Source organism: Cynocephalus volans, chromosome 13 (assembly GCF_027409185.1).
Source record: "Cynocephalus volans isolate mCynVol1 chromosome 13, mCynVol1.pri, whole genome shotgun sequence".
Taxonomy (NCBI): Eukaryota; Metazoa; Chordata; class Mammalia; order Dermoptera; family Cynocephalidae; genus Cynocephalus; species Cynocephalus volans.
Window position 1 is genome coordinate 64,523,141 of NC_084472.1, and position 24,256 is coordinate 64,547,396.

At 34.1% G+C, this 24,256-nt stretch overlaps 1 protein-coding gene across 1 annotated transcript in view; it reads right to left on the bottom strand.

Annotated features, from left to right (window-relative positions):
• RTTN (rotatin) overlaps positions 1-24,256 on the bottom strand; it is a 166,071-nt gene that overhangs the window by 28,127 nt on the left and 113,688 nt on the right. The window contains exons 36-43 of the mRNA XM_063077369.1: positions 21,425-21,617; positions 20,014-20,104; positions 16,380-16,533; positions 9,500-9,637; positions 6,785-7,002; positions 1,984-2,089; positions 1,145-1,242; positions 984-986 (exon numbers count right to left, since the gene is read on the bottom strand). Of these exons, the coding sequence (XP_062933439.1) occupies positions 984-986; positions 1,145-1,242; positions 1,984-2,089; positions 6,785-7,002; positions 9,500-9,637; positions 16,380-16,533; positions 20,014-20,104; positions 21,425-21,617 (1,001 nt within the window). The remainder of the gene's footprint in view (positions 1-983; positions 987-1,144; positions 1,243-1,983; positions 2,090-6,784; positions 7,003-9,499; positions 9,638-16,379; positions 16,534-20,013; positions 20,105-21,424; positions 21,618-24,256) is intronic.

Sequence of the window (24,256 nt, forward strand, 5' to 3'; positions counted from 1 at the left end):
CCCTCTGGGTCACAGTACAAGGCAGCTGTGCTCTAATCACATCTGACCACCGTAACATTGAGGGGACTGACAAGCTAATGATCACTGAAAGATGACCATATCTCAAGAAGCGCATCCACTATGAAAAAGCTATTTCTGTTCTATCAAGCATGGAGGAACTTAGATATATGATAGCCTCCATGTTTCATCTCAATAAAGTGAGGCAGGTACTGACTGGTTTTCAATCATATCAAGTTTTGGCTGACTTTCTCAATGATAAAGTAAGGGCCTTTGGCTAAAGAAAAAGAAAAAGAGGCAAGAAAAGAAACTGACAAACGTAATCTAACCCTGTATCAATTAAATTATTACATAAGGCTTTGTCTTATTTCTTATCAAATGCAGTAGAAACTAGTTGCTACATAGAGGGCTGCTATAACAGCCCTATCTACACACACATATATGTATATTTATATAGTTATACAAACACAGACACATTCACTTTCTGAATAAGCCTCTGTGGCAGATATTATTAACCATAGATATTGTATAATAACCATGTTAATACAAGTTTACATGAACATTTAGTTTGAAGTTGAGTCTGCAAGAAGAGACATTCAGAAGCCACGGAAGGATATAAACAGAGATGAGGAATACCAGCTCTGCAACCACCTAAACATAGCAGCAAATACTGGTTTCATCAATCACCAGTTGCATAACTATGTTGTCATGAGTGTTTGCTCCTGAGATAATAAACACAAAATGTTTGAATAGTGCCTGGTGTATAGTAAACACTTAATAAATTATAGTCATTATGGATCTCACTCCTAGTGAACTGGGCTTGCTTTGAGAGATAGATTTTCTTTTTGTAGTATAAAAACTTTATCTGGTATAGTATCGAGCACATGTGGGTACTTCTAAATGCTTATAATAACAAAAATGCATAATATATAAGTATTATCTAAAGATCTTCAAGTGAGAATTATGACCAAAAAAATGCCAACAACCTCCTAATGTAGAAATATCATTCATTTATCTGACTGAAACTTTCTTCTAAGTCAGACACTTATTTCAACTTTGTGTTCATTTATAGGCACCAGGGCACTAAGAGAGATGGTCTGTGGATACGTGCATTCCTTTATCCCAGAATTTTAGAATTCAGAGTTACCTTTTTTTTCAGTGCTGCCTTCCCAGGCCTCAGAGAATCTAGATTCAGTTGTGCACTAATGCGCTTCATCTGCTCCATGCAGTTGTCTATGAGACTGGCTGAAAGACAGAATCTATAACAGTCAATAGGATAGTCCATTTCCAAATAAGTTAAAACCACGTATAACAACCAGATTCTCAAAAACAAACAAAAAACCCACAACATTTTATATTTCTGACCTACTTCACCTTAGTATTTTCAGTGAGAGATTAATGAGTCAGAGTGCTCCCCAAATCTAATTCATGTTTTGAGACATGCATAATTTATTTTAGTAGCAAACCACAGTTGAAATTAATGCATTTGATGTTGCTGTTATTCTCTTTCAGCTCTCAGACCTGTGTTCTCTAATGTCCAGATGAGAAATTACAACACTCTAGAGGGGAAATTTATATGAAAATAGGATCAGTTGATGCTGTCGTTTTTAGTTGTTTTTACCATCAAAACTATGTCGCTTTATTTTTTTCATGTTGCAGAATGTGCTTGTGGATACTAATATTTATCATGAAACTGAATAACGTATTACTTTTTTATAACTTCTCTAATATTTACATATAGATTCTCTAGAGTAAGAATCATTACACATTAAACAAAAAATTATCTACATGTATAATCTTTTTTATTTTAAAAGTAATGCATGTTTACTGTTTTCATATTTTTAAAAATCTATTTTTTTTTAGTAACACTAAGATTATAAGATCTTTACATTTTGAGTCCAAAGAAAATTAAAATGACTGATGAAGCAGCAAAATACATGAACTGACAATACGCCATAAAAACAGTTGATGTATTGTGTGGCTGACCTTTCAAAGCATGTTTCTGTGCTCTTCTGCTGACAGCCAGAAGTGACATCAATGCATTTGCAGCAACTCTTTTCAGGATATCTTTGGAGGATTTTCCTTCATAGCACTGCAGAGAATATAGATCAAACTGCCTTGAAAAAAAAATTTAATCTGGAGCAAAACTTGTGAATAAAAGACTCGTTCTACTTAAAAGGTATTGTTAGGTTTCAACTATGATACGAAATTCAATGGAATTTGATAAATTATTAATATTTGAGAATGCTATGTGGATAAGGCTGTAAAAGAAATTTATAATATGGAAAAGACCAACAATCATTCTCAAAGACTCATCATTTACACAAAATGCTTTATTTAGTATTAACACATAGCAAGTTTATGCACTTAAACTCACTAGGGCATATATGTACATATGTAACTATTTAAAACAGATCCTTGGAAAACTGTTCTACAAGAGAACTGTCATCAAATTCCTCCTTTCTCCTTTCAGGGGACACATTCCCCTCCCTCCATTTCCACCTAACATACCCGTGTATCTTGGGTGATTTGGTTCTCTCCACCTTTCATTTCTACAGTCACACATACCTGTCATATAACATATTTTTCCAAAAAAATAATTTCTTAATATTTTGACTCTTATAGAAATGAATATAAATGGAGTACAACCATACTTACCAATGAAAATTCTAATTTGTCTATAATCCTCACCATTAATAGGAAAATCACCCTCATAGACAAATCATTATTTAACCTGCATATAATAGCAATCTGAGAAAAACTAAGTTGATCCCATTGAAAAGCATTAAATACCTACTATGTAGTAATTGGGGGATGGGAGTGGGAAGAGGTAAGGCTTTTCATGTAGCACTTACTGCAGACTGATGCAGTCTGAGCATCTGTACACAGGGCAGACGGACATGGCTTAAATTGTGAGAAGCCTGGAAGTAGGAAGGCTGAGAACAAGCTCAAGTGACAAATAACTAGCTATTAGGTAATGTAAATACATAAAAAGGGAAAAAATACATCAAGAGGCTACAGAGCAAGAAATAATTTGTCTTTTTTTATCAACCACAGGTAGAAAGAAAATAAGAGAACTTGATGAAATTTATCTAAATTTTATGCCCTTTCTAGATTAATCCGTTTTGAAATTAAGCGATCTAGGGAATCTTAGGTCAAGACTTTTTTTTCTTTCTTTCCATAAGATACTTAATGTAAAAAATAGTCTCTTTAATTACTGTAAACATTCATCAACACATAAGGAGTAAAAATTCAACATATCAATTACAGGCAAAACCTATTACATTAGAGAGTTTTACTAATCTTGTTATCTATATCTATTTGTCAATGAAACACATTGACTTTGTTACTCCCCGCTTATCCACAGGGGATACATTTCCAAAACTACAGATAATACTGAACCCTAAGTATACTATGTTTTTTCCTATACGTACATACCTTGGATAAAGTCTAATTTATAAATTAGGCATGGAAAGAGATAACAGTAACTAATAATAAAATAGAACATTTATAACGATGTCCTATAGTAAAAGTTATGTGGATGTGGTCTCTCTCTCAAAATATCTTCCTGTATTGTGCTCACTCTTCCTGTGATCTGCTGATCTGGTAACTGAGAAGGCTATGAAGTAACTGAAGGGCACATAGTATATACAGCGTGGATGTGCTAGATAAAGGGGTGACTCATGTGGGCAGGGACAGAGAGGGACGAGGAAGGATGGCTCAAGATTTTATCATGCTACTCAGAACGGTGTGCAATTTAAAACTTATGAATTGTTTATTTCTGGAATTTTCCATTTAATATTTTCAGGCCATGGGTAACTGAAACTGCAGAAAATGAAACCATGGATTGGGGGGGGCTACTATAAAAGGTAAAATTTCCACGAAGTCAAATGTATTCAATATTTTAAGGGCAACAGACAGCTAATAATTTTTTGAGAATATTCAAACTCTAAAACCACCTCAAAATGTACTTAAGAAAAAAATAAGCTTACACATGACTTAAGATATAAATATGCATCATTTCCACATGTATCCCCGATGGGATAGTGCTGTAAAACTGCCACTTAAAAGATACTCTGCCAAGACATTTTAAGTTAAGTTCCAATATAGTAATTTATTAGAAGGATGGAGAATTTCAGAAGCAGCTGAAATTTAACAATAATGTAATATAATCCTCTCATTTTGCATCTGAAGAACTGAATCACAAGAGGTTAAGTCATCTGCGTAAGGTCCCACATCAATTTTTCTTTTCAGTATGGCTTTATAGAGAATTTAAATACCCCTTCGAAGGATATAAATTTTAGAATACTGTTTCTTCTGATAATCTAAATACTGTAGTTTGCTTTATATACCACGTGGCACAATGCACAGCCTACATGACATATAGTAAGATACACATATTATTTATGATTGATATTTAATGTATTCTAATAATATTTTAATTTGCGTATCATCTTTCCGTAGGACAAAGAAAATATTGTTTGTAGTTTAACGAGCATTAATAACTGCCCTGTCTTATATCAGGCACACATTTTCTCCTGAGTATGCCATGGGTACAATTCCTCTCTTCACTTCCTTTGTCGTAATCTTGCCTGTGTCCTTCTAACAAATGCTATATATACAAATTCTACTGTTAACATGAACAAGAAGAGCATGATTTATTAGGAAACATGGTTTAAATAACTGGCTAATATATCCATATCTACATAGACTACTCTTTTAATCTTCTGTACTTTGGAAGAAATGGAGAGGAAGATTAGCTAGTCATTAGGAAAATCATTCAGATATCCTGTGGCTACAGAATACCTCATTTTCTTTGGCCAAGTAATACCAAAAGATTATGAGCAATAACTTTTATAATGAATATTACATAGTATTAGGGAAAAATAAAGGCAATGTAAATTTTGCCAATTCTTCTGGCACAGAGTTTTTCCTACGTACACTATCATAAGCTGGCTCGTCACCCTACACAGATCCATACTTATCATGAGTCTAATCTTGGACCCTTGAAGCACAGCACCACTAACAAGAGAAAATAGTTAAGAAATAAAATAGGTCTGGCACAGCCTGGCTGGAAGTCTTTCAATTTCACCAGGTCCAGCAGGAGGCTGCAGGAACCATGGAGCCCATGAGGAGCCAGGCTGCCAGATCTAGCTGGCACTTGACATAGGCAGGGGAGAGTGGGCCAAGCACATTGTCCTCAAAGTACTCTTCTCTGAGGGAGGTCAGTTAAATTCTCTGATGAGGAAAGCATGCTGACAAGCACAAAGGCCTTTTCCCAGGAGAAAAGTGCTCCACCAAAGCAAAAACTAGGAAACTAATAATTAAACGGAATTAGGAGGTGGGGATGGGGGACTTGTGAAAAGGTGTGATTTTGAGTCTTCCTGCTTATAGTACTCTTTAAATCAGACAGTTAATCATTGGGGGAATAAAGTCTGTTCTGATGGGGAATGAGACAACTGTGAAAACATCCAGGTTTTGTTTTCAACTAAGAAGAGTTGAATGGAATGAGAATAAGGTAGTAGCTACAGAGAAGCTGTGGCCTCCAAGAAAAAGTGGCTTTTACAGGAACGCTGTGAGGCCCACTTTTCCCCTAGAGATCCGGGCTTCTGAGGGAGATGCTGCAGACAGATGAGAAAATGTGGGGGACTCCTCATCAGGCTTCTCAACTATGCTGGAAAGGCAACCAGATTCCATAGGGCAGGGGAGGCAAAGGTCCCTGAGGAGCCCTCTGACACCCTCCACAGGACGGCTTCCAGTTATGGACCAGGGAGCATACTCTCCTCTTCCTACAGGCCTTTTCTGCATCTCAATATAATCAAGGCTGATGTTCAAAATGTACAAGTGGTCATACCAAAAATATCTGTATGACCATGACTCTCACAGACAGAAAAGGGGCGAAAATGTCCAAATTCTAAGCAGCAAAAGGGACTGCAACAAATCAGCAGATGGGAACAACCTTCTGTCTTTGTAAAATATCCCCGGCTGATAGGGAAGCTGAAGCAAATTCTTCACAATTCACAATTATACTACTTTCCAACCATTCCATGAGAAGACAAAATTCATAAAATCATAGATTATTAAAAAAGATGATTCTTAATATTGAAAAGTCTAGTAATATTCTTATTTGTAAAAAACAATATGCAACATTAACTTAGGAAACACTTCTAGTTTTTTTAATTGTTAAACTACTTATGAGAAAATATATTACTGATTTTAAAATGTTTTTTGATGAATAAAATTCTTGGCTTATATTTTTAGATTGTATAAACAAGTTTATAAGACAGAACAGGCAGCAGGGTGTGGAAAGGGGGTATTTTCTCACAAGTGTACCAACCAAGTCTGCCTACTTCTATACACATTAACCATCCACAAAAATATATGGCCCATTTATATAAATCAAATGTCAATTTGAATATATTTTATGAGATGCAGACATAGCATTAAAATGGCAATAAGTTCTGAATAATAGCTGCATTCCTGAAATATACCCATTTTGGTCATAATATAGAACGCTGTTTTGTTAAACTGCTGGATTTAGATTAGTACTATTTCATAGCAAATTTTTACATCATAGTCATTAAAGAAACTAGTCAGCATCAGAGCAGTGAGACTGGAGAGGAGATGGTTATTTAAGTTTATATACTTTTGTATTATTTAAACAGTCATAATGAGCATTAATTACTTTTTCATTCAAATGACTAAAAAAATTTTTGGCTAGACCAAGACTGAAATTCAATTAATTTAAACATTAAATAAAGCTTTAAAAAAACAAGAAATCACATACCTGAAGAATTACTTCATGAAGTCGTTCTAGTGATTTCTGATTTTCCTGAGTTTTATCAAGAAGTGAAGCCATTGTTGGACTGTGACACAAACTTGCTTTGTCCTTACCCTGGAGACCCCTTTTTGCTTCCTCAGTCAAGAGAATAGAAAAAAATTGCAGGCTGGCAGTAAACAGGGTAGGGCATGTGACAGACAAGCCCACACATTTGCAGAACATATCTAAAAGAATAATTTCAGATGAAAATGTTTGAAAATTTCTTCAAAATTAAACAAAGATAATCAAATTGATTTGATTAAGTTTACAGCTTTCTTATTACTATTAAGCTATCAATAGTTCAAGTATAATAAGAATAACTCGAGCGTTTAAAAATCTTAAACAGTCAGTAATAAGATGACACAGTAAGTCAAGGAATCTAATTTTCATTACATGAGTTTTTTCTTTATATGAGAGAGAGAGAGAGAGAGAGAGAGAGAGAGAGAGAGAGAGAGAGAGAGCCTACAAATGCACATATACATAATATTTGCTAAGATCCCAAATAAGAGGATTATATGTAGATGAGTTTTGATCCTTTGGGGTCTACAGGTATACATAAAGTTTCAAAAATTTTTAACTTTTAAATTTTGATTTCAGTACTAACCTTAAAAAAAAGTACTATAACTCTACTCTAGATCTTCTACATTACCACACGACAAGTGAGATTGTTTCTGTTTTCAAACAAGTTGGTGCCAAATAGTACTTATAAGCAAGACTTAGTATGCAGAGTTGGCACGATGTACAAAGGTTTCATAGTAGTTCAAATAGTACATGAGTGGTTATGAACTGATTTGCAAACCTAATACCAAGTGGAAAGAATAGTCAAGCCAAATTGACAATGAATCATTCATTATTAATTTCCTGTTATGAGCACTGATTTAGTTCAATCAAAGTAATATTTGTTGTATTACATTAATTTTATTAACTTGATAACTATTGAATTTTATGTTTGATTTTTATATTATTTTTTATTTCTCCTGTGTGAGAATTATAACCATAAGAATTTCTACTTAGATTTAGGGTTATACTAATTTAAGTAACATAAAAAAAAGGTAGTTAGCACTGGGTTTCATAAGAATTATGTTCATTTAAATGATGTCCAAATATTAGTCAAGTTTGAGAAAAGACTATTATAGGTAACATAAGTTATAGAAGGACCATAAGATATTTTAAATGTATATGGGTACATGGGATGGAAGTTGATTAAAAAAACCAAAAAACAAAAATAACACCATGGTAAGGAATATCAATGATCATTTTTATTAGTTATGTTTTCATTAACATTAATTTTATCAAAATGGTTTATTTAGGAAATTGTTTTTGATTAGCACTATTATTATATAAAACTGTGTATATTTTATAAGAAGGTTTTGAATTTAATATGTATTTATTTTACCACTAGGGAAATAGTGTCAGGTAAACAGTGTCAGGTAGAGTTCTGCAAACTTTTTCTGTAAAGGGCCAGAGAGTAAATACTTTATGCTTCACAGATCATTGTCTTTATCACAATTATTCATCTCAACTGTTGTAGCATGAAAGCAGCCATAGGCAATAAATAAATGAATGAGTGCGGCTGTGTTCTAATAAAATTTTATTTACCAAGACAGGTAGCAGGCCAGATTTAACTAGGTGGCTCCAGTACCTCATGTGAGTAGCATTTTGCTTTATATTATTGGTAATTCAGGTGGCAAACTAATTTTTCCCCAATGAATGCAAGAGGAAAATCTCAATGTCAATCTCTCATTAAGTCAATCTCTTTCAATTTCTATCTCCTTTAATAAAATAATGATCTCCAACATGAACACTGTACTCCTTATGGTAGGCTCAGAACTCCTATATCCAGAAAACTAACAATTCTATTTCTTGTTGAATATGTATTTCCTCATAAATCTTACTTCAAAACTACCACTCTTGTTAAAAAATGTATCACATATTTAAGTTTACAGACTGATGAAAGATAAAATAAATGTTAAAAAAATGAGTCAGTTGAATTAGTAGATAACTTGGAAACTTGAAAGAACTCAATTCTGAATACATTTAAACAGATTATTTTAAAAGGTAACAATGTTAGTTATAAACATTTACATAAAAAAAGGTTTCTCACTATGCTAAGATTTAGAACAGAAGACTATGAAAAATTAAAGACTATGAAAAATTAAAGATCATTTAAAAATCGTTTATTTTAGTGGACAACTATTTTATATGGAAAACATCTTATAAAAATAATTATACTGTACTCTTAGCATTTCTGTGCTGTAAGAAAATCCTGATGTCTTGAAACAAGATGGTATTTTTATTATAATGTTCCATGTTATCATGTATATGAGATTTTATATATGCAGATTTACATACATACAGTGTATATATGCCAGAAAAGATACCAATACAAGAAAACATATCTCATTGTTTTATAACCCTATCATATGTATCTTCTTAAAACCACAGGCTTTTCTTACTTGTTTTTATGGTATCTTGAAATACATTTCAATTGATCAAAAATGCATTTTTGGGGGGCTCCTTAAGCACATTGTAAGTTTCTCAAAGCAAGCACCCTGGTATCTCTGTCATATGCCATACCATAATTACTTAATTTTAGATAAGTTACACATCTGATCAGGAATGATAATTATCTTAATTTTCATTAGCAGAAAGACCTAAGTCGGTGACACAGTATCTTCTTACCAATCATTGATGACCAGTGCTTAGCCAGAGCCATGGTAACAAATGGAAGAGAGACGTCACCAGCTTTCCTCAGGAGTGTGGCCAGAAGGTTAAATAAATGTGTCCATGTGTGATAAAAAGCTGATATTAACTCTACATCTATAAAATTAATCAAACATTTCAAGTTATTAACACAAAGAAAAAAAGAACCTTTCAAAATACAAAACTCACCAAAGGCATTTCATTACACTAAAATAAGAGGTACGCACTTGTCAAATGAAGACAAATATTATTTGACGTTATTCAAAATATATTTCAATTAACTTCTTGCTTCCATTGCTTCCTAAAGATACCTCCACTCCACCCTCTTACACACAGACACACTCACAAACCCTCTTATTTTTAAAGCATACTCAAAGCAATCAGAAAGTGTAACAAATCAAATGTTAAGCCATAACTTCAGAACTACTTGGGCACATTATTAAAAAATATCATTGTTTGTGATACTTCTATAAAAGTAAGTTTTCTATTTTTGTTTTTTATTAAATATAAACATTTTAAGTAAAATATTGACACAAAGAATCCAGCAAGGTATTGAATGCGTATCAACTTATGACCATGGAGGTTTTATTCCAGAAATGCAAAGATGGTTCAACATCAGGAAATTTGTCAATATAATTCATTATCCTAGCAAGTTAAGAGAGGAGAAACTGTACCACCATATGTATAGATGCTGAGAGCAGCAATTCAAATGCAGACACTAAGTAAGACAAAAGTAGAAATAAACCACTTAGATATAATGAAGACTAATGACTAACATTATTCTAAATGACAAAACACTAAAATTGTCTCATGAATGATTAATGTCTTAATGAATAATGTGGGGTGGTGGAACTTTCTATCGCTAGTGGATATACAAATTATTACTGTCTTTTGAAAAAGCCATCAGGTCACAGCTATTAATATTAAACAATAACAATAAATACCTACCTTTTTTTCCTATTAAATCTTTATAAAAAATTTTAATTGACACATAATAATTGTACATATTTATGGGGTACAGAGTAATATTTTGATTCATGAATACAATGTGTAATGATCAAATCAGGATAATTATCATATCCATCACCAAAAACATTTATCATTTGTGTTGAGAACACTGGAACTCCTTTCTAGCCATTTGAAAATACACAATCATTGATATTTATAGACACCTAGCACTACTATACCACATTAGAACTTATTCTTCCTATCTAGCTGTAAGTTTGTATTCATTAATCGACCTCTCCCTATCCTCCCTCCCCCTCCCCTTCCCAACCTCTAGTAACCCCAATTTTACTCTCCACTTCCATGAGCTCAACTTTTTTAGCTCTGACATATGAGAACATGCAGTATTTATCTTTCTGTTCTTGATTTCTTTCGCTTAACATAATGTCCTCCAGACTCACCCATATTGCCCCAAATGACAGGATTTCATGCATTTTTATGGTATACCACATTTTCTTTATCCATTCATCTGTTGATGCATAATTAGGTTGATTCCATATCTTGGTTACTGTGAATAGTGCTGCAATAAACATGGGGGAGGGGGCAGATATCTCTTTGATATAATGATTTCCTCTCCTTTGGATAAACACCCAGTAGTGACATTGCTGGATCAAATTATAGTTCTATTTGTAGTTTTTTTTCAAGAACCTCCACATTGTATTCCATAATGGTTATACTAGTTTATGTTCCCACCAACAGTGTATAAGAGTTCTCTTTTCTCCACATCCTTGCCAGCATGTTATTTTTTGATAATAGCCATTCTAACTGGGATGAGATAATATATGATTGTGGTTTTGATTTGCATTTCCCTGATTAGTGATGTTGAACATTTCTTCATATGCCTATTGGTGATCTGTATGTTTTCTTTTGAGAAATGTCTATTCAGCTCATTTGCCCATTTTTTAAATAAAGCTGTTAGGTTGTCTTTGCTGTTGAGTAAGATCTTTGAGTTCTTTGTATATTCTGGATAGTGATTGCTTGTTGGATGAATAATTTGCAAATATTTTCTCCCATTCTGCTGGTTACCTCCACACTCCGTTATTTCCTTTGCTGTTCAGAAGGTTTTTAGCTTGATATAGTCCTATTTGTCCATTTTTACTTTTGTTGCCTATGCTTTTAAATTCTTCATAAAATCTTTTCCCAGATCAATGTCTTGAAGTGTTTCCCTCATGTTTTCTTCTAGTAGTTTTATATTTTCAAGTCTTACATTTAAGTCATTAATCTGTTTTGAGTTTATTTTTGTATGCAATGAGAGTCAGGGGTCTAGTTTCATTCCCTACCATATGGACATCTAATTTTCTCACCACCATTAATTCATGAGGTTGTCCTTTCCCCAATGTATGTGTTTGATGACTTTGTTGAAAAGCTGTAGATCCATGGGTTTATTTTGAGGGCACTCTATTCTGTTCTATTGGTCCATGTGTTTGTTTTAATGACAGGACCATGCTGTTCTGGTTACTATAGCTTTGTAGTATATTTTGAAGTCAAGTGGTAAAATGCCTCCAGCTTTGTTCTTTTTACTCAAGATTGCTTTGGCTACTTCTATTGTTCCACATAAATTTTAGGATTCTTTTTCCTATTTCTGGGAAGACTGGTGTTGATATTTTGACAGGGATTGCTTAAATCTGCACATCACTTTGGGTCCTCTTTAATTTCTTTCATCCCATTTGTCTGTTTTTGCTTTTGTTGCCTTGCTTTTAAAGCCTTTTCTTAAGTGTTTTGCAATTTTGATTGTAGAAATCTTTCATCTCCTTGGTTAAATTTATTCCTAGGTACATTTTTTGTAGCTATTGTAAATGGGATTGTTTTATTGATTTCTTTTTCTGCTAGTTCATTCTTGGTGTATAGAAACACTGTTGACTTTTGTACGTTGATTTTGTATTCTGCAACTTTACCGAATTCATTTATCACTTCTAAAAGTTTTTTGGTGAAGTCTCTGGGTTTCTCTCTCTATATGATCGTGTAGTCTGCAAACAGAAACAAATTAACTTCCTCTTTTCCAATGTGAATGCCCTTTATGTCTTTCTCTTCTAACTGCTCTGGCTAGGATCTCTAGCACTATGTTGAAAGAGTGGTGAAAGTGGGTATCCCTGTCATGTTCCTGTTCTTAGAGAAAAAGCTTTCAACTTTCCCCCATTCAGTAAGATATTAGCTGTGGGTTTGTCATATAGAGTCTTTATTGTGTTGAGGTGCTTTCCTTCTATACCTAATTTGTTGAGTTTTTTTTTTATCATGAAGGGATGTTAAATTTTTTATCAAATGTTTTTCCTGAATATATTGAGATAATCATATGGCTTTTGTCCTTCATTTTGTTGATGTGATGTATCACATTTACTGATTACCTATGTTGACCCTGTTCATGCATCCCTGGGATAAATCCCACTTGACCATGGGGTATAATCTTTCTGATGTGCTGCTGGATTTAGTTTGCTAGGTTAGAATTTTTGCATCTACATTAAATCAGGGATATTAGCCTATAATTTTCTTGTCCTTATCTGATTCTGTATCAGGGTAATGCTGGACTCACAGATTGTGTGCAAGAATTCCCTCCTCTTCAATTTTTTGGAATATTTTGAGAAGAACTGGTGTTTAACCTTTTAAAGTTTGGTAGAATTCGGCAGTGCTATCTGGTTCTGGGCTTTTCTTTGTTGACAGACTTTTTATTACTGTTTCAATCTCATTACTCATTATTGGTCTGTTAAGGTTTTCTATTTCTTCTTAGTTTATTCTTGTGTCCAGGAATTTATTCACTTCCTATAGGTTTTCCAATTCATTGGCATATAGTTGTTCACAACAGTCTCTAATGATTTTTTGTTTTTCTGTGGCATCAAATGTAATGTCTCTTGTTTCATTTGTAATTTTATTTTTTTAGGTCTTCTCTCTTTTTTTCTTAGGCCATAAAATAAGCCTCAACAAATTTTGAAAAATCAAAATCATATCACATATCTTTTCAGACCATAACCAAATAAAACTAGAAATTAATAACAAGAGGAACTTTAGAAACTGTACAAATACATCAAAATTAAACCTGCTCCTGAATGACTAATAGGTCAATAAAGAAATTAATATAAAAATAATCCTCTGAAACAAATGAAAATAGAAACACAACATACTAAAACCTGTGGAATGCGCAAAAGCAGTACAAAGAGGGAAGTTTATAACAATAGATACTTGCATCAAAAAGTGGAAAGATTTCAAATAAACAACTGAACACTACAAAGAACTAGAAAAGCAATAACAAACCAATACCAAAATCAGTAGACAAAAAGAAATAATAAAGATCAGAGCAGAACTAAACAAAATACAGACAAAAAACCCCCCAAAACAATGAAAAGTGGGTTTTTTGAAGAGATAAACAAAACTGAAAAACCATTAGCTAGACTAAGAACAAAAGAACAAAGACTCCTATTTTCCTTACCCCTTGTATCACCTTAGTGCAGATGTGAAAAGGAAAATATGTTTTGCTAAGATCAAAGCAAAAAAGAAAGAGGAATTGCTCTGAAGAACCAAAGAGTGTCACCCCACACACACACTCAAAAAATTATGGCAACAAAAGAGGATTCTGAAGCTTTGCCTATGGCTAGGAATGTAGCAATTAACCTTCTAGGAAAAGGGCACATTTTCCCATCTCTGTACTTGGGTAAATGAAAGCTGGACAGCAGTAGCTTTCTGAGGACACTTTGTAATGGAGTTTGTCAAACCCCAGTACAAAGTAAACTGAATACTTCCCTCTAGGTGTTCTGCAGCACCCATGAAGTATTTAAAAATAGCACTTTCTAGGGAAGTTTGGATTACAGCAATCCTTGGTGTTTCTCAATCATTTTGTCATTAACAGCTTTTTTTAGATATCTTTCCTCATTGCCATCCCCATGAAATTGTAATTTCACAGATATATCTGTTTCTGTACTATATATATATGAGGGTACTTCAAAAAGTTTGTGGAAAAATAGAATTGAAAGATAACATGAATTTTTCCACGAACTTTTTGAAGTACCCCGTATCTGTACTTTATACATAAAAAGATTACATATAAAGCTTACTTTTTAAATTTAATACAGGCCTACAAATGACCAAATAAAATATTTAAGGTTAAAGTTAAATAAAATTAAAAAGCTAGTAACATTTAACTTAAGTTTATAACTATACTTGCTGAATAACTTTTATAATATATACATTATAATGTATCAAATGATATACATGAATTAGCAATTTGTATAATTCATTTCTGCTATTCACACAATAGCAATATAATCCATTTTTTAATAAAATCATTCAAAACTATTATTTTTCCAGGAAAAATAAATTAAAAACTTAATTTCTTAAAAAATAATTTTAGTAAACTTTTATTTTTACCTAGACATGAAAAAGTAACTTTTAATTTAACCAGCTGCTCAATGTACATATAAATATGGTTGACATTTTTTCCTTTCAGCACTTGACATAATGAACAATGGGTTAAATAATTTCTATATAATTAAATAATAAAATGTAGTCATGTGTCACTTAATGACAGGGCTTTGTTCTGAGAAATGCTTCATTAGGCAATTTTATCATTGTATCAACATCATAGAGTACTTATACAAACCTAGATAGTATAGCCTGCTACATACCTAGGCTATATGGTATAGCCATTATCATCTTACGGGACTACCGTCATATAGGTGGTCTGTCATTGACCGAAACGTCATTCTATACAATTTTTATTCAATTTTCAAAGCCCAAGTCATACACAAAACCAAGAGGATCAATAAAAAGCAACGCAAGGCAGCCAACAGCAGCTAAGAAACACAGACCATGTCTTGCCATATAACTTTATAATCAAGCAATCAAAACTCCTTCAATTGTAGCCATCTATCCATCACACTTGTGTGCACTAATCTTGTGTGCATGTATATATATATATGTCTTGTGTGCACATATATATATATATATATATATATGTCTTGAGTATCTCCTGTGAACTCAATGTCAATGCTTCTTGAAGGATACCCAATAAAATCCAACAAGAAGAATCCAATACTAAGTAAAAAGATTTTATTGGGTAGAGTTGTGCTGGGGGCCACGAGCCACTGCAATATCTAAGGTTGTTTGCCTCACCACCTTCTTCCAAGAATCAATTTTTGCTCCTGATGGTGCAGGGGTGATATCAGCTTGCTGAGATTGCATAGTCTAACCTAATAAGCTTAGATAGGATCACTGCCATATGTAAAATTTCCAAGTAAGGCATTACTGCTCCTCTAGCATTGGGATTATTTTAACACTGATGAGATGGCTTTGCTGGATATCATAACGCACTTCATTTTCCAGATCTAAAACCAAGCAAATCCATATAATTCAAAGGACTAATAAGAATGAATAGAAAGCCCAGAACTACCAAATGTTCAATTACACTATTTTAATTTTCTCTACTACTAGACCATTACATCCAACTTTCCATCATAGAATATTTTCCAATAATTTAGAATCTTAGGAAACTGGTATTATGTGCTAGATAGCCTTATGCTTTCTATTGCAAATGACTGATTAGTAGGTCATCTGGCCTCAGCCATAATTTATAAGAATAACTGATACTCAGAACTCAATGAACTTTCTAACATGACATAGAGAGCTTTGCCCTCATTTAAACTGACAGCACAGGGCTGGTCCTTTTTTATACTACACATTTGCCTCAAGTGGTCTCCTGGATCCACTTAAAAGCATCCCAACTATAAAACACATTATCAAAGCCTTCCAAAACACTGGCAAAAACAACCCAAAAAGTAACCTTGAACTGAATATCTGGGGCCACATATGTAAGAGTTTTTTTTCCTCAGTATTATTTACCTCCATCCTAAACTAAAAAAATTAAGCTTACCTAACACATCTTCAGTGCATATGGTGAGAACTCCAATAATATTAGTGATAAAAGGTTTCAGAAGCTCATCCTGAATCACAAGGTCTGGATCTACCAATAAACATGATTGCAGAAGCCCGGACAAAGAGGACAGGTATTCCAGGAGAAAGGAAATCTATTTGAAAAAGAAGATAAAGTACCACAAAATATATATGAAAAGTCCATGGCAGTGATAATTATTTTTCTTTATTATGAGTCGTAATAAATCACCTCTTTGAATGATAAGTTAATAGAAAACTAATAAAATATTAATCATAATTCTTAAAAATTTGAAACTAATAATTAGCAGACAAAGCATTATTTTTCTTTCATTATAAACATGTTATTAATGGCCACATTAACAATGTCAACTATAACAACACCAAACAAAGCAATATTTTCAAAGCTAAATTTTGGATTCCATTTAAAAAAATGAAGTCTTCATATCTTTTCAAGTAGCTAAATTATGGAATCAATGCTGGAAGAAGCAGAAAAGGGTATTCCAAAGCTGGAAAGTCTAAAATTTTGTAAAGAAGGAATGATTACAAAAATACCCTTCAAAGTGCACAAGTGGGGGGGAAAAAAAAAAAAAAAAAAAAAAGCTAGCCTAACAGCCTAGTTTGTGCTACAAACAAAATGCAAATGTGTTCTATTTTTGCCCTCAACTATCCTTCAGCATAAAAATACATTCTTAATTATAAGAGAAAAAATTAAATCTTCTCCAACATTACCAACAAAACCATCTATGGAATTTACCTGATGCTAATATTAATATTAAATATTAACTGGCAAAAGTTTTTTTTAAAAAAAAAATCTTCTGCATATGTAACAAAGAATAGTTGTGATGTCTCATTTATCTACATGTCTCATTTATCTACTATCCTCAGACAATGAGATAGCCCATATAAGTGAACTTTACAGAGATATTCTGAAGTCAGTCTCTCTCTCTACACACACACACACACACACACACACACACACACAGTTTTTCCTCTCATCTTATTCTGGTGTCATGAGAGTGTAATTAAGAGTCAGAGACCATTCTACACTTGTGAAGGGGTATATGTTTCTGAGGTGAATGGTCTCAGACTATTTCAAAACAGTTCTTCTGTCCTACTTCTGATGAGTATGTCCTCCCTATATCTAATCTGCTGACTTATTTTATATAAAAGCATACATGGCTCCACACTTCACAAACTTCTCAAATAGTCTGTGAAATTTAATTTTCTTATTGCTGTGAAGTCTTTTTTGATCCCTTCATACTCTATGGAATTGAAGCTACGTCTAGGCCGACCTCTGTATGTACAAAGTATTACCATAAATCCATAAGTCATGCACGGTGAGAGGCAATAAGAAGTGTTAGAGAGAGAGAAAAGCTGTATTGTTAGAGATTGTTTTGCAAATTACCATATTTAAGGTTATAAAATATTGATATAGTAGTTCTTTAATTGAAGCTTGATTGGTTATACATATTTTGGGGATAAGCATTGACTACCATCATCTGTATATGATGTGTTGATCAAATCAGTATTACAAGCATATTCATTACTACAAATCATAATTATTCTTTATGCCCCTTACCTAGTCTCTCCCCAACCCCCTCTCCCTCCCCCCCACCACTATTAACCATAGATTTGAAAGTAGCTATTTTTCTATGTATGACATTCTTCAAAAAAATATACCAACTAACCAATCACAAACTCCAACACAATCATACCTTTAACAGACTGTAACCCCACCACCCAGAACTCTACCCACGTGCTCTGTCCTAGACACCATGGCCTGTTTCCTCATCTCCTCAAATGTCACCTCTATTCAAATGTCACCTTCATGAGGCCTTTTCCCAACCATCCTACCTAAAAATGGCCACCTCTCCTCTCTGCTGACACACTTTTACTCATCTTTATTTTTTCCATTCTATTTGTCACCATCTGATAAAATACTTTACAAATTTTTTTTACTTGTTTACTGTCTGTCTTCTATACCTAGGACACAGGACTCCATGTGGGCAGGAATGTTCATTTGCTTTGTTCATGGATATATCACTAGCACCTAGAACAGAATCTGACAAAGCAGAGGCTTATGAATTTTCTGGAATGAGTGAATGATCTTGTTTAAGCACCAATAGTCAAGAAGCATTTAATCTACCTGAGGCCAAGTAGGACTGCAGTTAAGAGTGTGGGCCCTGGAACCAACTCTTGTGGGTTGGTTCTGCCCCTTACTATGTGAAAGACCTAGGACAAGTTACTTACCTTTCTGTGACTCAGTCATTTCCTTCATAAAATGATGGCACTAATGACACTCCATATGATTGTTGTTAGGATTACATAAATAAACACAAGCACCCAGAAATGTCTGTTACTGCTAGTATTCATTCACTGCACAACTACTGAATGAGCACCTGCTGTGAGACAGACACTGTGTTAGACACTCGGGACGCAACATCATGTAACTGCGGGCATGATCCCGCCTTCATGGAACCGGCTGTGACCCTCTGGCCTCATCTCCCCCTCAAATTCTACTTCGGCCACTCTGGCCTCCTTGCTGTTTCTTGGATAGGCCAAGCATACCCCGATCTCAGGGGCCTTGCTGTCACACATCACTGCCTGAAAGGCCCTCCCTCACCGCTGTAAGTGAGACAGCCTAATCCTCTCAACGCTCACACCACTTCCAGTCCCCTGCTTTAGATTTTCTTCTGAGATGTCTATCATCATCAGGCATATATAGATTTGCTCATTACCTGTTCTCCCAACTTGAGGTAATGGGCCATTGTTTTATTCACTTAGAGAAGATCTCAATAAAGATTTGTTGGATGGACAGAAAGAAAAATGGAGGAGAAAGTCATTACACAAATAAGCATGCTCAAATGAAAACACTGCACTGGGAAAAGTACTTCAAAGATGATGTGCATGTTTCCAAACCTTGAAATAGGGGTCTTCACTATTCAGACAGCTTACAGAACGCATCTCAAAGCAAGAGACACCGATCTAGTTCACCTTTATCACCCTCCCCTCGCAAATCTTGTAGCCCTCCTTAAAATTTGATTTTGAGATAAAATTTCTGTTAGCAACAACTACACAAAGAATTGTTAACCAGGCTTCACATACAGATTCTAGCTACAGGCAAGAACTTAAAAACAGTAAATACCTGTGAAGGAATACAAACAAATTTATTCTTATCAGATTGTGTTTTGAAAATACACATAACTTAGCCACCAAGTATTTTGCCAACTTCAACTTCAGTGAAAATAACAGACTTAACAGAGATGGCCTAAAATCACAGAGAGAGAAGGTGAGCTATAACAATGCACCCCTCTTTGGAGTGGTGCTCAAAGATATCCAGACACTTCATTAAACATTTATCACTGATTAACGATGGAGTCAGGAACAGAAACTTGGTCTTTAAATCCCACTGCTCTTTTCTACCATCCAAAGACATCTCATATGAAAATTTTAAGCAACCTATTTCAAATAACCTCATTATACAATGTATGTCTTCAAAGATTTTCAACCTCCTATATAGTTAGTACCTCCTCAGTAGAATTTATGTTTTTGGCACTTAAAGCAAACAAACCCACTAAAAGGCATAAGGCAAGAGGCAGACCTGAAACACTTACCTGAGCCTGGGTACGTTCAACTGGAGGAGATGAAGAGAGTGGAGTCTTGAGTCCCTGGACATACATCTCTATGAGGGGGGCATCTGCAATGCTGTGAAGAACAGAAAATGAAAAGAACACTGGCTAAGAAATACAAAAAACAAAGCAAAACGAATAGGAAAATTTTTCTTAAACTTAGAAATAAAAAGCAGGTATTGAAATGTGATAAACCTTTGCCATAAAAGATCCTCTAACACCTCAGTAGCCTCAATGCCACGTCAGACTCTTGGCTGACTCCTAAGAAGCAAGAATATTCCTAGAGTTTAATTTTGGTCATCCTTAAAGGAGGAACATCCAAGAAAGAAAGCCAATCAACCAGCTGTTTCTTTTCCAACCCTAGTAGAAATCATAGTAGAAAAAATGACAAATGAATATTAAAAACAGAACAAACTCACACCTATTGGATATTACAAATGTTAAAAGAGTAGTCACAATTGAGTGAAGTAAAACAAGGAATACTTTCTTTTCAGAGTTTTCTTAATATCCCAAAAAAGAAAGAGAAGGCACCATGATTTGCAAAGAGAAAGAAGACATTTCAGACAGTGAATATTCAAAGGTAAGGAGACAGGGAGGCACAGAAATGCAAATGAATATGTGGTTAAAACTGGACGTCACAAAGAGAAGTAACACTTACCAAGGGAGTACTATAGACACCATCACTTTTACTCTTCACACTAACCCCATTAAATAGGTGTTACTAATAACACTCCCGAGATTAAAGTAACTTTCCCAAGGCTGTAATGCTACTGAGTGAATGAATTATAATTAGACCTCAGGTCAGCCTGAATTCAATATCTAGACCTTTTCTCCTATACTTTATAAGAAAATTAGAAAAATTATGAGAGGTTCATTAAAATCAGCTAAATGATTAATAAAAATTTAAAGAATCAAATCATGATTTCCATAAATTTTATCAGAATACTTTCTGATGAAAAGTTTAGTTTTCCCAAAAAAAAAAAAAATTCACTCCAAATGAATTTAAACAATGATTTTTCAACCCAGGACGTCACTGTGATATGACCACTGCAGAGATGAATCCCAAAACTCCCCCCCCACATCCATTAAAAATAACCAAAGGGATTGTACTACATTCCTTTAGTCTGCTGAAAGACAAATAAGGTTTAGAACCTCTGAATTTTAAAAATCAAGATTTTTGTTTGGCCTTTTATAGTCAAGATAACAAACCAATAGAAGTGCTTCAACAGACTTAAAAACTGTCAAGACAATTCTGGCAAAAGTAAAAACCTGGAGTCTAATGAGCCTAAAAAAGAATAAGGATATATTCCCAGTACACAAAGTCTTACATCAAGTCATGGATATAGCCTGTGTAAATTCATCTCTACTACCATGTCTCCCTCAGAATATCTCTTACCTACAGAGAAGCTCTATGAGATGGGCTTGTCGTAAAGCATCTGCAGTGTCTCTTGGAGCAATCACCAAGAGGTTGTCTAATAGGCTGCATATTGCTGAAAGAAGAGATGGAGTAACAAAAACACACTGTTTGGGCAGCAGGGCAGAAAGAGATGAATCATGAGGAGGCCGTGATGATGCAGTTTCGTGCTGACCTATTATTAAAAATAAGCATAAAATTACTATTTTATTTACCTTGTCATTATGCACAATACTCACAAGTTCTTATAATCAGAGGAAAGTTCCTGAAAATGACAAAGAAGGGTAGTTGGGAAATTCTCCTAGCTGCTCAATTCATCTTAACTCTGAGACCAGGGAGTTAGACTGCTCATACCTTACCTCCACCATGTTTGTATGGGTGTGCACGCATATGTACACGAATGTATGTGTGTGTCTTGGGAGAATAGAAGAGCCAAGACAGAAAACACAATACGGCTTAGTGTCCCAAGCTTTTAGACACTCAGGAACAAATAGGCGGTCCCAAATTCTGTTTCTGAAATTCCAAATTCAAAATACTTTTGAATTTTATAAAAGTAATAAGGTACATGTGCCATATATTAATTAACACCTTCAGTGGGATCTTGAGCAATACCCCATAATGAAATAAATATTTTTGTAGTACAGCAGATGTACAATAAGAGTAAGAGAATGAATAAAGGAGTAAATACAGCCTGAAATCATTACTGGTCAGGCTTTGTAGCCAAATATATTCAGGCAAGTTTTGCTAGCAAGTGAATTTTGAGAAAACTTACTTTTCAAAGATTTTGGATTCTAAAATTGAAGATATGGGATTGTAGACCTTTCCTAGCAGACTCTAATTTGCCTCCATACTTTCCCTGATGACTCTCACTCCTTATTTCATTAAAGAAAACACACAGCCATGCGTTGCTTAATGACGGGGATACACGTTCGGAGAAATGTGTTAGGCAATTTTGTCCTTAGGTGAACAACACAGAGTGTACTCATACAAACCTAGATGGTATGGCCTACTACACACCTAGGCTATGTGGTATAGCCATTATAAATCTTATGTGACTACCATCACATATGTGGTCCTTAGTTGAATAAAATGTCATTATGTGGTGCATAACTGTATTTTGAACAAATTCAGACTTACAGAAAAGTACAAGAATACAAAGAACTCCTATACACCTATACTCAAATCCCTAAGTATTATTTTAGCACATTTTACCTACCTACCCACCTATATATTTATATATATGATTCACAGAATGAACTCATATGTCATTTTACAAATCATTTGTACATTGTAGGCATAATGCTCCCTTAATCCTAAATTAATTTCCTAAAAACAAGGACTTTGTCTTTTATTATCACAGTACCATTATCAAAATCAGAAAACTGATACAATAGTATTATCTGATCTATAGACCTTTTCTAAATTTTGCCAATTGTCCCAGTATTGTTCTGTACAGCAAAAGAAAAAAAAAAAAAGCTTTTCTTGCTTGGACCCAACTTGGGATTACGCTCCGCATTTAGTTGTCAAGCCTGTTTTCTAAACTGGATAAGTCCCTCAGTTTTGCTTTGTCTTTCGTGACATTTTGCGAAGAACACAGCCAGTTAACCATATAGAATGCCAAGTTTCCTCATAATCAGATTTTCAGTGCATCATATCAGGCGAAACGATTTCTATTTTTCCATTATTGTAGGTATTAACTTTGACCATTTGATTAAGGTGGTGTTTACTAGGTTTCTCCACTTAAAGTTACTAAGTTTCTCTTTGTAATTAATCCTTGAGGGGAATTGGGATTATGTAAATATCATGTATCTCAAAAACTTTCGCTGACTAATTTTAGACCCTATGCATGACTCTTGCCTGAAACATTGTATTGCTATGATGGCTGTCAAATTGTGATTTTCTAATTCCATAATTTCTTTTACATTTTTAGTTAACTTTCTACTGTATGGAAGAGCATTACCTTCTTCTTCCTCATTCATTCACATGAGTATAACTCAAGGATTATTATTCTCTGTATTATTATCTGTTACTTTTACTTTGATGTTCAAATTATGCTAGGAGTTGGCCCCTTCAAGACGGCACCTTTTACCATCTCCCTATTAACCTTTCAGCACTTCCTCATTTTCTGGCACAGCAAGATGTTCCAAGTTCATCTTGTTCTTTCCAGCCAAAGTCCTGAAATCAGATAATTTGTGCCTGAAATGAAGAATGAAATTTGGAAACCAAGATTTGGGCACTAAATGTATATACTGCTATTAGCGTGGTGTTGTTTTGAAGCTAAGAAGCTATGGGTGCATATTTGTGTGTGTGTTTATATATGTATGCACACATACATATACACTTGGGCATATACACACACCTGTGTCTATGAATTAAAAGCCATTAATTCATACTATAAGCTCCAATTCTAATCCAACCCTAAAGCATCCATTAAACACCTTTTCCCTTTCAATATTTGTAATTCCGTTGTTAAGGTAAGAAACCTGGCTTACATCATCCACAAAAATTTACCTATTTTCCCAGTCTTAGAAACACATTACTTTCAGAACTACTAACTCATACTATGAAACTAAAACTAGTAACTAGAGTTCAAAGCTTGTTTACCGTTCTCTCTGCTATTAATATAAGGACTAAAGTCTTAAAAATACGTTCCAGAGTTACTTGGGTTAGGTCCTCACTCCAGTGTTATTCATGTGAAATGCAGCTGGATTGATTTGCTTATATTCCAGGTTATTTTTCCCCATTTGTGTTGATTTTTTTTTTTGTCAGCAAGTGAAACATACATGGTTATAAAAGTTAAATTATACAAGGAAG